Source organism: Elephas maximus, chromosome 22 (genome assembly GCF_024166365.1).
Source record: "Elephas maximus indicus isolate mEleMax1 chromosome 22, mEleMax1 primary haplotype, whole genome shotgun sequence".
Taxonomy (NCBI): domain Eukaryota; kingdom Metazoa; phylum Chordata; class Mammalia; order Proboscidea; family Elephantidae; genus Elephas; species Elephas maximus.
This window is the reverse complement of record NC_064840.1, coordinates 24,486,026-24,501,219: the sequence shown is the minus strand read 5'-3', so window position 1 is coordinate 24,501,219 and position 15,194 is coordinate 24,486,026. Positions and strand designations below refer to the sequence as shown.

At 40.2% G+C, this 15,194-nt stretch overlaps 1 protein-coding gene across 6 annotated transcripts in view; it reads right to left on the bottom strand.

Annotated features, from left to right (window-relative positions):
* PRR14L (proline rich 14 like) overlaps positions 1-15,194 on the bottom strand; it is an 82,039-nt gene that overhangs the window by 24,806 nt on the left and 42,039 nt on the right. For all 6 annotated transcript variants that reach the window (XM_049865434.1, XM_049865430.1, XM_049865433.1 and 3 more), the window contains one exon: positions 607-5,881. In XM_049865434.1, coding sequence (XP_049721391.1) covers positions 607-5,881 — 5,275 coding nt within the window. The remainder of the gene's footprint in view (positions 1-606; positions 5,882-15,194) is intronic.

Below are 15,194 nucleotides of genomic sequence, written 5' to 3'. Positions count from 1 at the left end.
ACAGGATTCATCTACTATGTCTAAAGCAGCTCTTTAAGATTTCCTAAGACCGGTAATTTAACTCTCAAATTATTTTTCTTCTCTTATTTTTAAGCAGGAGGTAATAATTGGTGAAATTATTTTCAGTGGCCACATCACAATAACTCCTTGCCGGTTCACTTAAAATTCTGTAACTAAGTATTTTGTATCTTTTACATGCCAAACAATGAGTTAGCTGCTGGCTGTATAATACTTCTTAAACAATAGCTATGAACCGTTACTTTCACTATTTATATGTAGAGCCTTAAGCTTGTACTGGGTGTTTGTTCTTTGCAGAGTGGAGGCAAGAAAAGAAAATGAAATTCAAAAGACTTGGTGGTTTGAAGAATGAAATAGACAAAGAAATGGTACAAAACACAGGAGGAGATTCTGCAGGAAAATCAGAAGGGTCTACACTTAATTAATGTTTCATTTTCCCAGCAGAGACTTGGCAAGGCAACCAGAAAATGCAGGCACAGGGAGCACCCTGAATAACCTTGCGTTTCCAGCAGTGTTCAAACCCCTCTCCTCTCCTGGGTGGAAGGAAGCAAACATAAAGCATTTGGAAGAACAGGGGACAAACTTTACCTGCTTGTTGTGCCCAGGCTTGGCTGCAGGCTTGGCTGCCACTTGCTGTGACTGGAATGAAGAGCAGAAATTTCAAGGGGGCAGGTAGAAGGACCATGCTGGCTCCAAATGGACAGCACCCTACCCACTGAGTAGGGCAGAGAACAGAAGACTTTGTCTGCTATGGATGCTGGAGACTTTAACCCTTTCAAGCCCTGTGTAAACTGTGTCATGAAGAGCCTCTGTATGGTAGGCATGTGGTTAGAGAAGCTCCATTTTTTTGTCCAGATCCGGTAACATCCAGGGGAACAAAGTGCTAGCAGCGTTTGAAGGCCGAGGACAGAGAAACCTGCTCTGGTCTGGACTGTGGCTGTGCCGCCAGAGTCTTGGACAGGAACTGGAGGGGCCTGGGAGTGGGCCTGACTCTGGAGGTCAGTGTCTTCCCTGAATGTGGCCGTCCCAGAACCGCTATGTGAGAAGAAGAAAGAAAAGGTCCACTTGGGAGGTCGAGATGGGCACCTGGGGGCCTCTCCTAAGGCAAGCCTTGCTGGAGCACAGTGCTCGGGGAAAGTCTTAAAGGCCTCAGCCATGCAATCTGAGCCTGAGTTCATGTGAAAGGATACCGGAAAGATTTCCGTACCAAACAGCAGAGATGGCATCTTGTTGCTCAGATCTATGAAGCTCATTTTGATGGCTTCAAGAGGATAAAGTGCCACGGGCTTATTGTTAGGCTTCTTATCCCATCTACTAGCTGCCAAATATGGATTCAGCTGCATTGTATTATATGAAAATCCATCCAGAAATCTTTTATATCTGAGCCGCTTGTAGCTTTTAGCCACTGGAAGGAGTTCAGAGGAACAATGCCAGTATCTCGATTTCTGGGTCTTTGTGATGGGGACCAGTTTACATGCAAGGATGGACAGCTTGGTTAGTAACGCTGATTCTTTGGTAGGCTTCCTGAAGTTCAGGCTTCTCAAAACCTGGCACGGAGCACCCCTCTGCTTTGGTATGTGGCTAGTTGAGCTCCTGGGTGTTACTGTTTCGGATTCCAATTGTACAGATACAGACACTGCACATGAACTGAGAAGTCTGGGTTCTTTTGTGGGGATGGTTTCTGAGGAGCTCTTTAAAAACGTGGAGCTGCCAATTTTACTTACTTTTCTTCCCACCATGACTTGATCCTGACAGGAAGCTCTTTTACATGTTCGATGGGGCTGCTTCTTTAAGGGAAGCACTCTTTTCTGACGTGAAGTGTTCTCAAAGGCACCGTGTATTTCATCACACCCAGCACAGCGGGGGTTTTGTGCTTTCTGGGGGACACCAGGAAGGCAATGGCCTGCGGGCAACTTGAAGTCCTTCTTCAATGGATGATACAAGCTTTCCATCTCTGGGTCTTTTAACTTCTGAGAACATGCTGCAATGTCACCCCCGGGCAGCTTTGCTAGGGGGATTTCCTTCATCATGGTGAACTCATTCTTGTAATCCTTAGATGAGCCCCTATTTTGCACCTCATCAGACAACATATGAGATGATATGCATTGTTCCAATACAGGATGCGCTCCTTTTAGACATAAATGTTTCTCTTCCTTTGGCAACGAGTTTTCTAAAACCTTCTGGCTGTGTTGTTCTTCGGCATCAACAAGTATTCTGTTGCATTTAAAGTGGGTCTGAGAAATCTTGCTCTTATTATCAATATCACCATCTTCTCCAGTCATCATCTCTTTTGATTTCTCCCCAATAATGAAGTGACCCAGTGGTCCCCTCCCGTGTTCTTTGATTTCTTCTCTTTTCACTTTAGCTTCTGTTCCCAATGTCAAAGGCAAGTGTCTAACACTGGCATTCTCATCAGGGTGACAAACTTCTGACATACCCTTTTTTACACTGATGTATATACTGGCTCTTTCACTAGGACTGCTCATATCTCTTGGTGCTCCTTCCTTCACCTCAGGCAGGACTATGCAGTCCTTTACATTTTCACAAAGTATTTCACCATCTTTTGGTTTAAAAACATTTTTTGGGTGAGTTTCTCCACCCAAGGTATTATTAACATTAGTTTCTGAATTTTCTTGAAAAGACAGATATGAAGGTAGTCTCTCAATGGAGCGCAGGTCCCCTTGGCGGGGAGAGTTCTCATCTTGGTATCTAGAACATATCAACTCTTTTGGAGAAATTCCAAAGGAATTTTCCTTCCCAAACTCAGAATTTATTTCTAGTCTTGATCCTTTATCCATTGCTTGTGGTTCTCTCAGAGATGCTCCTTTAACTTGCTGTTCATGATGAATACAATTTAAAGACACATTTGCTCTACCTAACACTCTTACATCCGGTTCATGATCTGCAGCAGACTCTGCCTCATGGGCACAAGAATCTGTACACAAGTCCATTTCACAATCTTTTAAAGATCTGCATACTTTCTCTTCACATGGTTTTTTTATTTCAAGAGATTCCACTGTACAGGTAGTAGCATCAGGGAAATCTGAGTTCTGGTCAATCATTCTTGTAAATCCAGCATTCAGTTCTTCTCTCTGAGATGGGGCACTCCTTGAGCTTTCAGGTAATGCTGGTTTATCTTGCCCTGCACTGCTATCAAGTGCGCTACATGCCTTTCTGTCCAGCACTCCTTCTGCAGGCTTACTGCTACAGTTTGTGCAGACAGTGTCTACCACGTTGTCTGAGGAGTCTTCACAGGCACGAATATTCTCAAAGTCTTTAAAATCATCTTTCTTTGGACTACCACGAGAGGGTGGGTTATTATTGCCTGAACAAGTAATCAGATCCTTTTGGTTGTGGCTTAGTTCTCTGTTGGGCTCTATGACACTCTTTCTCTCGTCACTATCTTTTGTCTCCTTAGCTGGTTTATCTTCACTTCTCCATTCATCTGGTCTGTTTAGGTTACTCTGGCAGTCAAGGACTTCATCTGTCTGAGGTTCTTCTGCCTGGATTTTGCTTTTAAAACTGGAGGACGTAACATTAGGAGACTGGTCCAACAATTTTTCAGGACTTGGAATGTTTGCAGATTGGTTTAGTCCTTGTGAAACATAATCAGAGATGTCATACTTACAAAATACAGTCTCTTTGGGTAAATCCTGTCCCTTTCCTTCTAGCCCTTCCTTACTGTGTTTGATGTGACTGGGGATACAAATGGTTTTGATTGGGGCTCCATTACTTAATGTGCCTACTGTCATTTCCTTTCTGATCTGATCTTCTTGAAGGCTATCTTTAATTTCTCTCCCATCAAGTTCACCTTCCTCTGATGTATAATTCACTTTGCAGGCGCTACTGTTCATGGAGTTTTCAATTCCTTGGGAGTGGTGATTGCTGTGCTGACATGCATTCTCACATTTTGTTATCAAAGGCTTTGCAACTTCCAGGATGATTTTGCTAGACTCAAAATTAGTACAAGCAGGACAGATGCCCTCTTCTGATGCATTTTTACTTACACAATGGCTGCTGGTTTTATCCTGAGAATGAACATTTTGACATTCCATGAAAGACACTTCTTGAGGAAAGCCAGGTGCTTCATTCTTACTTGAAAGAAGCCTGAAATGCAGGTCTTCTATTCCTGAATCAGCCACCTGTTTGTTTCTTTCCAGGCTTCCTAGTTTGATGCTTAACTTGGAACTGTTTGAAGAAGCATCACAGGTTTTGTCACCTGGTGGAGAGATGTCTTTCATTCTAGTCTTAATGGGAACGGTCTGGGTATTAGCAATGATGTCTGCTGCAACCTCAAATGGATAGTGATGACTCTGTTGGAAATCCTCACTTCTTGCTCTAAGCATCTCTTTGTTTATATTTAGTAAGGAGTCAGATGGCAACTTCACGTGGTCTTGAGAATTAAGGGACACTTGTTGATTTAAAACACATTCACTTTCTACTTTGTTTAGAACTAGTTCATCAGTACAAGAAAGTTCATTTACTTCACAAGCAATGCTCTGTTCATCTAAACGTGGAATATCATCATGTGAGTTCTGTATAGTTTTTTCTGACTCAGGTCTGCAATCCCATTCTAGGGGTGGTGGTAACTGAACAGTACCATATTTGGGTTTTGACACTTCATTTATAGGAATTATCTGGTCCTCTGGCATTGTATTCACAAGGGATTTTCTTTTAAACAGAAACCCACTACATGATCTTTCATTTAACTGGGTGTTGTTTTCCAGACTCCTCTGGATATTGACTAAGGAGTCTGAATCTTTACTGTAAATCTTTTCATTTAATATCCTGGGATCTGTAGTGGTTGTTCGTTCTGGCTTTTCAATTTGCATCAATGAGGAAAAATTGTTTTCTTCATAGTGTTTGCCTGAATGATTAATATTAGCAAATGTTTCTGTATGGTCCTCACAGTTCATGAAGCTTCCTTGAATGTCTGAAGTCATTTTCAAATTATTTTCTTTTAACATTACTTTTGTGGCTTCAGTAGAAGAACCGGGCATTAAAGAATAAAGGCTTTCCGTATGGATACGGCCTTGAATGTAATAGTTATCATTGATATTTTCCTTTGGAGAGTCAACAATCTCTTTTTCACCAGAATAGCCAGAACAATGTCCACTAGCATCCTCTTCTGGCTGAGCAGGATTAAAAGGAGAGAGTTCTCCCCTTTCACTCTCAGGGCTCAAAAGCTGTTTTTCATTTTCCTCTCTGGAAGCCAAGTTCTTGCTTTGGTCATCCTGATCCAAATAGGAAGTGTCTGTCTTTTCAGTAGATTTCTTAATCAAGCCACCACCTTTTGAACCACATTCTTCCAGGGATGTTGTTCTGGATTCTACATTAGACAAGCCTGATGTGAAATATGAAACTTTATAATTTTCTTCCAAGGGTTCTGCAACAACTACGCTTCTCGTGTGCATGGGGCGGTCATGAGCAGAACTGTGTTTTTCATTACAGTGGACAAGAATCTGTTGGTGATTGTCATCTGCTTCACAGACAAGGTTTAATTTACATAACTCTTCCTTTCCATTGTCCACTTTGGAAATGGCACTGCTCCCTGGTAATAATGACAATGAAGAAGGACAAAGTTTTAATTCTTCATGTTCTTTTTCTTTAGAAGTTGCTTCTGTTAATCCAGAGTCCACAAAGGTTAAAGGCTCTAGGGAAACTAACGTGCTGGTTTCTAAAACTTCACCACTGGTCATGATTTTGTCTACTTCTGGGTATTCACTGCACCCAGTGGAGAGACCTTTACTCAAGTTGCCATGCCTGTGTCCTTCAGTATTATCCATCTTAGTCTCATTGACCTTCATACCTTGTACTTTTTCAATGGATTTTAGTAGAGTTTCAGTTGTAATCTGTACATTTCCTAACGCACAAGAGAAAGAAATCAAAATCAGTATGCACTGCATAAAGAAAAAAAATTTGATCTTCATGAATTTAATCACGCAACCAATAGCAGTGTTATGGACTGAATTGTGTCTCCCAAAGACCTGTTGTAATATAAATCCTAAGCTCTATGCCTGTGGTTATAATACCATTTGGGAATGGGTTAATGAGACAGGATTAGTGTAGGGTATATCTTGGCTCAATTTCTTTTGAGATATAAAAGAGGTTAAGTGCAAGCCAGCAAAGAGACTGGGGAAGAAAGATGCCAAGCCACATGAAGACTGCCCAGCAGCAGAAGCTCTGAAGAGACAAGGACCAAAAAGCCTTCCCCTAAAGCTGGCACCCTGAATTCAGACTTCTAGCCTCTTAAACTGTGAGAAAATAGTTTGTTTTTTAAAGCCACACACTTGTGTATTTCTGTTATAGCAGAACTAGGTAACTAAGACTAGCAGCAGCAACAAAAAAACCCAACTCAAAAAAAGAATTGCAGCATTAGTGCACTATATCATTGGTTTTGCTCTCTGTTGCAAAATAGGAAAGATGGCCAGAAGTGTGTCTGGAAGAAACAGATAATTTTAAACAAATGGCTTTCCCTAAATGTTACTTACTTAGCACATTCATAGATAAGTGCTGGACAACTAAATACAACATGGAGACATACGCCTAGCTCAGAGTCGTGAAGAAGCTTGCATTCTAAAATAGAGAAGAATCTCAACAGAGCAGCTTACATTATTAGAAAACCACTTTATTATTACTTGAGCTTAGACAAGGCATATATAAAAGTACCTCTTTGAAAAAGAACATTTACTCATAAAACCTAATATAAAAGAGATTAATCTGTAAGTTTAGAATTAGTCTTGAACCCAATTACCTGCAATAACCACAAGACTGTTCACGAGCTGATAATTATTGTTTGAAATTTTCCATAAGGAAACATTAAAAAACAAACAAAACTGTCTAAGCAGACTACAAATGCAATTCATAAAGGGGTTTTACTGTACAGTTTCTCTGAAATCCTAGGTATAGATGCAGTATAAAGAAGTTCCCCAAGCTTGTTAAGTTATACACAGAGGAAAATACTTCTGACCCTTCCCCCCCTTTTAAATTTTTATTGTGCTTTAAGTGACAGTTTACAAATCAAGTTAGTCTCTCATACAAAAATTTATATATACCTTGCTATACACTCCTAAGCTGCTCTCCTAACGAGACAGCACACTCCCCTCCTCTCCACCCTGCACTTCCCGTGTCCATTCAGTCAGCTTCTGTCCCCCTCTGCCTTCTCATCTCCCCTCCAGACAGGAGCTGACCACATAGTCTCAGGTGTCTACTTGAGCCAAGAAGCTCACTCCTCACTAGTATCATTTTCTATCTTATAGTCCAGTCCAATCCCTGTCTGAAGAGTTGGCTTTGGGAATGGTCCCTGTCTTGGGGTAATAGAAAGTCTGGGGACCATGACCCCCGGGGTCCTTCTAGCCTCAGTCAGACCATTAAGTCTGGTCTTTTTACGAGAATTTGAGGTCTGCATCCCACTGCTCTCCTGTTTCATCACGCATTCTCTGTTGTGTTCCCTGTCAGGGCAGTCATCGGCTGTAGCCGGGCACCATCTAGTTCTTCTGGTCAGGCTGATGTAGTCTCTGATTTATGTGGCCCTTTCTGTCTCTTGGGCTCATAATTACCTTGTGTCTTTCCCCTTTAAGAAAACAAACCCAAAGCTATATATTTATACACACACACAAACATATACACATGCATTTAAGCATGGAGACCCTAAGTGGCACAAATGGTTAAGCACTTCACTACTAGCCAAAAGATGGCAGTTGGAACCCACCCAGAGGAGCCCTGGAGGGCAAGCCTGGTGACCTGCTTTTGAAAGGCCACAGCCTTGAAAACCGCTATGGAGTAATTCTACTCTGCACACGTATGGTCGCCATGAGTCAGAACTGGCTGAATGGTAAATATGTAATGGGACACCTGAGTTAAACAGATAAGCTAGCAAAAATTACTATCACTTTCTTTATGCTCCATCCATTCTGCATAACTTTTGTTGTTGTTAGGTGCCGTCAAGTCGATTCCAACTCATAAATAACTACCCTACGTATGACAGAACGAAAAACTGCCGGGTCCTGCACCATCCTCACAATTGTTGCTATGTTTGAGCCCACTGTTACAGCCACTGTGTCACTCCACCTTGTTGAAGGGTTTCTTCTTTTTCACTGACCCTCTATTTTACCAAGCATGATATCCTTCCCCAGGAGACTGGTCCTTCCTGATAACATGTCCAAAGTGTGTGAGACAAAGTCACACCATGCTTGCTTCCGAGGAACATTCTGGATTGTACTTCTTCCAAGACAGATTTGTTTGTCCTTCTGGAAGCCTGTGGTATATTCAGTATTCTTTGCCAACACCATAATTCAAAGGCGTCAATTTTTTGGTCTTCCTTATTCATTATCCAGCTCTCACATGCATTATGAGGCGATTGAAGACCATGGCTTGGGTCAGGCTCACCTTCAGTTTTCAAGCTGACATCTTCACTTTTTAACACTTCAAAAAGGTCTTTTGCAGGAGATTTGCCCAATGCAAAAAGTGGTTTGATTTCCCGACTGCTGCTTCCATGGGTGTTGACTGTGGATTCAAATAAAACGAAATCCTTGACAACATCAATCTTTTCTCCATTTATCACGATATTGTTTATTGGTCCAGTCGAGAGGATTTCTGTTTTCTTTCTGCTGAGTTGTAATTCATACTGAAGGCTGTGTGGCCTTTGATCTTCATCAATAAGTGTTTCAAGTCCTCTTCATTTTCAGCAAGCAAGGCTGTGTCATATGCATGCTGCAGGTGTTAATGAATCTTCCTCCAATCCCGATGCTGTGTTCTTCTTCATACAGTCCACCTTCTTGGATTATCTGCCCAGCATACAGACTGATTAGGTATGGTGAAAGGATACAACCCTGATGCACACCTTTCCTGACTTTAAACCATGCTGCATGCCCTTGTTCTGTTTTAATGACTGCCTCTTGGCCTATGTACAGGTCCCTTATGAGCACAATTAAGTGTTCTGGAATTCCATTCTTTGCAATGTTACCCATAATTTGTTATGATCCACACAGTTGAATGCCTCTGCATAGTCAATAAAACACAGGTAAACATCTTTCTGGTATTCTCTGCTTTCAGCCAGGGCCCATCTGACACCAGCAATAATATCCCTTGTTCTAGGTCCTCTTCTGAATCTGGCTTGAATTTTTCTGGCAGTTCCCCATCAATGTACCGCTGTAATCGCTTCTGAACTTTCTTCAGCAAAATGCACTTGTGTGTGATATTAATGATATTGTTTGATAATTTCTGCATTCTGTTGGATCTCCTTTCTTTGGAATGGGTAAAATATGGATCTCTTTCAGTTGGTTGGCCAGATACCTTACAAATTTCTCGGCATAGCCAAGTGAGCAGTTCCAGCGTTGCATCCATTTGCTAAAACATCTCAATTGGTATTCCGTCAACACCTGGAGCCTTTTTTTTCGCCAATACCTTCAGTGCAGCTTGGGTATAACTTTTAGTCATACATAATTTTTGGTCCCAAGCACATGAGAAGGTAGCAAATTTTTATGGGAAGGTTCTTTCCACTTCCATTCCTTAAAAAATGATGTAATCTGCTGAATAGTGGGTAGATTTTTTAAAATTAAAGTTTCACTTAATTTTGTAAGCCTTTCTTGCCCCCCAAAAAACCATGTCCATGGCTCAGTAAACTATAATGGCAGCTTGACATGCTACTGCTCATTCTTATAGATATTGCTGAACAATGCTGCCTTTAAAATGACTTACTAAAACCACTTGCAAAGCATGAATGCATATATCTTAATTGTTCTCGCAGACGATTTCTTTCTTTGTAAAAAAAAATAACAAAGAATTTTCATTGTACAACTACTCCACTCTTGGCCCTTCTTCCTTTGCAGTGGTGAGATCCTCTCTCTGCTCTGGAATTGGCTCTCGTGTAAGCCTAGCAGGATGGCAAAACTGACCAATCTCCTTGTTAGGCCACCATTACCTTATTTGCACAGTCCTTTTTTTTACTCAATCACTTGGGTGGGAGTTACAAGACCATGGTGAGAAGGCTACACAAAAGCAATCCATCACACCGCAAACCCCCAAAACTATTTTCCTGAGATAACCTTTAAACCTTAAACCAAAAATATCCCCTAAAGTGTTCTTAAAATCAAACAACAGTTTGGCTTAACTACTAAAAAATATCTGCCTTGAATATTGTGTTCTTTTAAGAACTATCGCTTGGCTGCTAACCAAAAGGTCGGCAGTTCGAATCCACCAGCCGCTCCTTAGAAACTCTATGGGGCAGTTCTACTCTGTCCTATAGGCCACTTTGAGTCAGAATTGACTCAGCGTTAACGAGGACAGTATATGGGATCATACTGACAACAGCAACTCGAAAGATTAGATGAGAAACTTAGGAGGCAATTAATGGGAGAGGAACAATTCAGAAAAGGAGGATGAGAATGGTTACACGACTCGAATGTAATCAACATCACTGGATTGTACATACAGAAATTGTTAAATTGGTATACGTTCTGCTATATATATTCTCAACAATAAAAAAATAAAATGAATTATAAACAACCAAACAAACAACCCAAAAAAGGCTGTGGAACACTGACCTGTTCTTTATCTGTAAAGTGGGGTAAAAGATGATACCTACTTCATAGGGTTTTTGTAAAAATTAAATGAATGAATAATATTTGTAAAGTTCTTAGAAACACCAGAATCCATGCTGTTACTGACAGCTGTTATTATTCCTTCAGGCCTCTCCTTTCTTGCACACCATCTCTAAAGGATTTGTAATACCGTTTCTCAATTATTTGTGTAATGTATCACTTCCATGAGACCCAATACTATTTGAGAACAGAAAACAGATTTTAACGATCACTGAGGGCTCAGCATCTGCCACTGCTGCTGGCACATGGTAATGTACATAAATGTTGGCTGAATTAAGACTGAGAAAGTTGCTAGAAGTATTAGGTATACACTACTAAAAACTAACTAACCTAGTGCCGTTGAGTCAATTCCGACTCATAGTGACCCTACAGGACAGAGTAGAAAGGGGTGAAATATATTTTGTTTTGAGGTACAAACTCATTTTAGGAGCACAGGAGTTTCACAACCACAGCTAAAGATCCTGTTTTTTCTGTGTGCAACTGAGTTGATTTTGACTCATAGTGACCCTACAGGACAGGGTAGAACCGCCCCACAGGGTTTCCAAAGCTATAAATCTTTACGGAAGCAGACCACTATATCTTTCTCCCATGGGAATGGCTGGTGGGTAGGAATCATTGACATTTTGGTCAAACACTTCACCACTGCACTACCAGGGCTCCTTCCACGGACTTCTAGCTTCATAATAATTTTAAAAGTCCATACATTTGTAGACATTGATAAGCTTATTTTAAAATACATGTAAAAATGCAAGGGACCCACAATAACCAAAACAATCTTGAAAAAGAGCAAAGTTGGCAGACTCACACTTTCCAATTTCAACATTTACTACAAAATTACAGTAATCAAGACAGTGTGGTACTGGTATAATGACAGATATATGGATCAATGAAAGAGAATTGAGAGTTCGGAAACAAACCCTAATAGTTATGGTCAATCAATTGATTTCTGGAAACGTAACCAAGACAATTCAACGAAGAAAGAATAGTCTTTTCAACAAATGGTATGGGGACAACTGGATATCCACAAACAAAAGAAGAAATTTAGTACCTACCTCACATTATACACAAAAATTAACTTAAAAAAAGTGGATCACAGGGAGTGGAAAGCCTAAATATGCATTTGGGGGTGGGGAGAAGCACAGGGAAGGAGCAACGGTGAGGAAAACTGCCACTGTGTCTCACTGTGAGCAGAGGCAGGACTGTACTAGGACCTGGATCCATATAGAAAGCTGAGGGAACTATCCATCAGCCAGGGTGAGAGGCATATCAAACAGGCAGCCCACAGGGAACCAGCTGGCTCCCCACCCAACAACCAGGCACTACAGAACAGCCTGGTCAGTGTCACCTATGCAAAAAGGACACACAACACTACCTGCTGCCTCAGGAAAACAACCACCCACCCCCACAAACAATATGAAGAAATCCTGCCCCATGTTGCAGCCACCTCATGAAGGCCACACACCAGCACACAGGCCACGGAGGGAAGCTCATAGTCCAGTGATATCAGCCACTGCCGCGAGGGCCTGTCACAAAACCACAGGAGATTCTAAGAGGCAGCTACTAAAAACTTTAAATTTTCTAATGCTTAAGATCTGTGGAACCAGAGTAAAACCTTCTATCAACAAGGGAAATACCTGAGGCCCTGCCACAGAAGAGGGGAGAAGGTATACACGGAACAGCTGAGTCAGTGCTATAAGAACCAAAGGGCCACAGCGCCCTTTAGTGGAGCTTATGAGCAGAAGACGGAAATAAAGGGGATGGGAGATAGTCTCTACAAATAGAGAAGATTCTGAATTCCAGATTATCACAGTAAGATTTTCAAATGTCCTATGTTCAACAAAAAATTATAAAACATACAAGATCACGGCAGAAAATGGCCCAATCAAAAGAAAACCAAGAAAATGCAGAAATTAGTCCAATGGAGGCCAGGTTAATGGGAGAAACACAGGACCTGCAGACAACAACGTTGAATATGTTCAAAGAAAGCAAAGAACACACCAAAAACCAACTAATGAAGATTAGGAAACAAAATGAGAAACTCAATAAGGAGACTGAAAACATTAAAAAGTGAGAGAGAAATATTGGAATTGAATAACAAACTAACTGAGAAAACGCAAGAGAAGGTTTCAACAATAGATTTGGGCAGAGTAAGACAGAATAAGTGAACTAGAAAGACAGCATAACTGAACTCACCAAGTCTCAAGAGAAACAAAATAAAAGAACAAAGAAAAGTGAACAAAACCAAATGGAATTGTGGAATTCAAGAAACAAATACAACAGTAAGATTTTCGGAATTCCAGAACAACAGTACAGTAAAAAACATAGAATTTTCCAAGAGATAATGACAGAGAATTCCCCAGGCTTGAATACGGAATCTAGCCTGCAAATCCAGGAAGCTAGGCAAACTCCAAGCAGAAGAAATAGAAAGAAGTCTGCACCAAGAGACACTGTGATAAAATTCTGAAAATCAAAGACAAGGAGAGAGTACTGAAAGTAGCAAGAGGAAAGTACAGTATAACATATCAAGGATCCTTCAAAAATATTAGTGCAGATTTCACCTCAGAATCCCTGGATGTCAGAAGACAATGAAACAACATATATAAAGTACTGAAGGAAAACAACTGTCAACCGAGAATTCTTTACCCAGCAAAACTGTCATTTAAAAATGAGGGGGAAATCAAGACATTCCCAAATAAGCAAAAGTTGTGAGAATCTGTTACTACCAGACATACTTTGCAATCATTACTTAAGGAAGTTTTTCAGATAGAAAGGAAAGAACGGTAGACAAATGCTCGAATCTGGACAGGAGAAAAAGAAAAATTAAAAAAAAAGAAAGAGAGAGAGAGAGATCCCCAATCAAGGTAATGGTATAAGCAAATAAAAGGACCAAGCATATGGTATTCCCAGGGACTAAACTTAGTAGTTAAGTTCCACAAGCAATACATCATCAAATGCGTAAGAGAAATAGATACAAATCAAATCTACCAGACATAGGATGTACGATTATGCAACTGAAGACTCAACAACAGATATGGGGGAGGAAGAGTAAAATGGGAGCAGAGTTTTAGTATGTTAATGTTGTATGTCACTTGTACACATGTTAAATGTTGGCTTCAAGCTGAAATAAATCGGTGCGACTGTAAGTTGTTCAATGTAGTATTTATGGTAACCGCAAAAAAGCAGTTAAATACAAAATAGAAGTATGGGAATAGTGGAACAAAGAAGATACAAGACACATAAAGAACAATTAGCAAAATGAATGAAGTAGGTCCTTCATTTTCTGTAATTACCTTAAAGCTAAAGGTTTAAACTCACCATTCAAAGGGCAGAGAGTGAGAGTGACAGAATGGATAAACAACATGGCCTATCCTCATGCTGTCTACAAGAAACGGACTTTAGGCCCAAGGATACAGACTGAAAGTTAAATGATGGAAAAGAATATTCCATGTAATAGTACCCAAAAAAGAGTAGAGGTGGCCATACTGATATCAGATAAAATAGACTTTATATCAAAATCTATTATAAGAGATGAAAAAAACAGCAATGCTACCAAGTGAATTCAGCAGAGTCACAGGAATGCACAAGAAAGCTATTACAGTTAATAAACGAATTCAGCAAAGTGGCAGGGTACAAGGTAAACTCACAAATATCAATTAGGTTTCTATATATCAGCAGTGTGCATTCTGAAAGGAAATTAAGGAAAAGATTCCATTTACAATAGCATCTAAAAGAATAAAATACCTAGGAATAAAAGAACAAAATAACCAGGAAAGTAAAAGACTTGTATACCAAAAACTATAAAATATTACTGAAAGAAAATGGAAAGACATCATGTTCATAGATTGGAAGACTTAATATTGTTAAGATGTCAATACTTATACTGTAAGCAATCTACAGATTTAATGAATCCTTATCAAAATTCCAACACTTTCTTTACAAAAATGAAAAGCCAATGTGGAATTGCAAGGGGCCCTGAGTATCAGCAATTTTGGAAAAGAGCAAAGTAGGAGGACTCACAATTACTGATTTCAAAACATACCATCAAGTTCCAGTAATCAAAACAGTCTAGTACTGGTATAATGATAAACACAGAGACCAATGGAATAGTATTGAGAGTCTAGAAATAAACCCACAGATTTATGGTCAACTGATTTTTCACAAGGTTGCTAAGCCCATTTTATGAGGAAAAAAATATTCTCTTTAATAAATGATGCCAGGAAAACTGTATTTCCATATGCAGGAGAATGAAGCTGGATCCATACCTCACACCATATATAAAAATTAACTCAAAATGGATCAAAGACCTACACAAACCCAAAAACCAAACCCACTGCCGTCGAGTCGATTCCGACTCATAGCGACCCTACAGAACAGAATAGAATTGCCCCATAGAGTTTCCAAGGAGCGCCTGGTGGATCTGAACTGCTGACCCTTTGGTTAGCAGTCAAGCACTTAACCACTACACCACCAGGGTTTCCAAGACCTACATGTAAGAGCTAAAACTATAAAACTCTTAGAAGATAATAAAAAGGTAAACCATCTTGACCTTGGATTTGGCAATGGATTCTCAGAAAT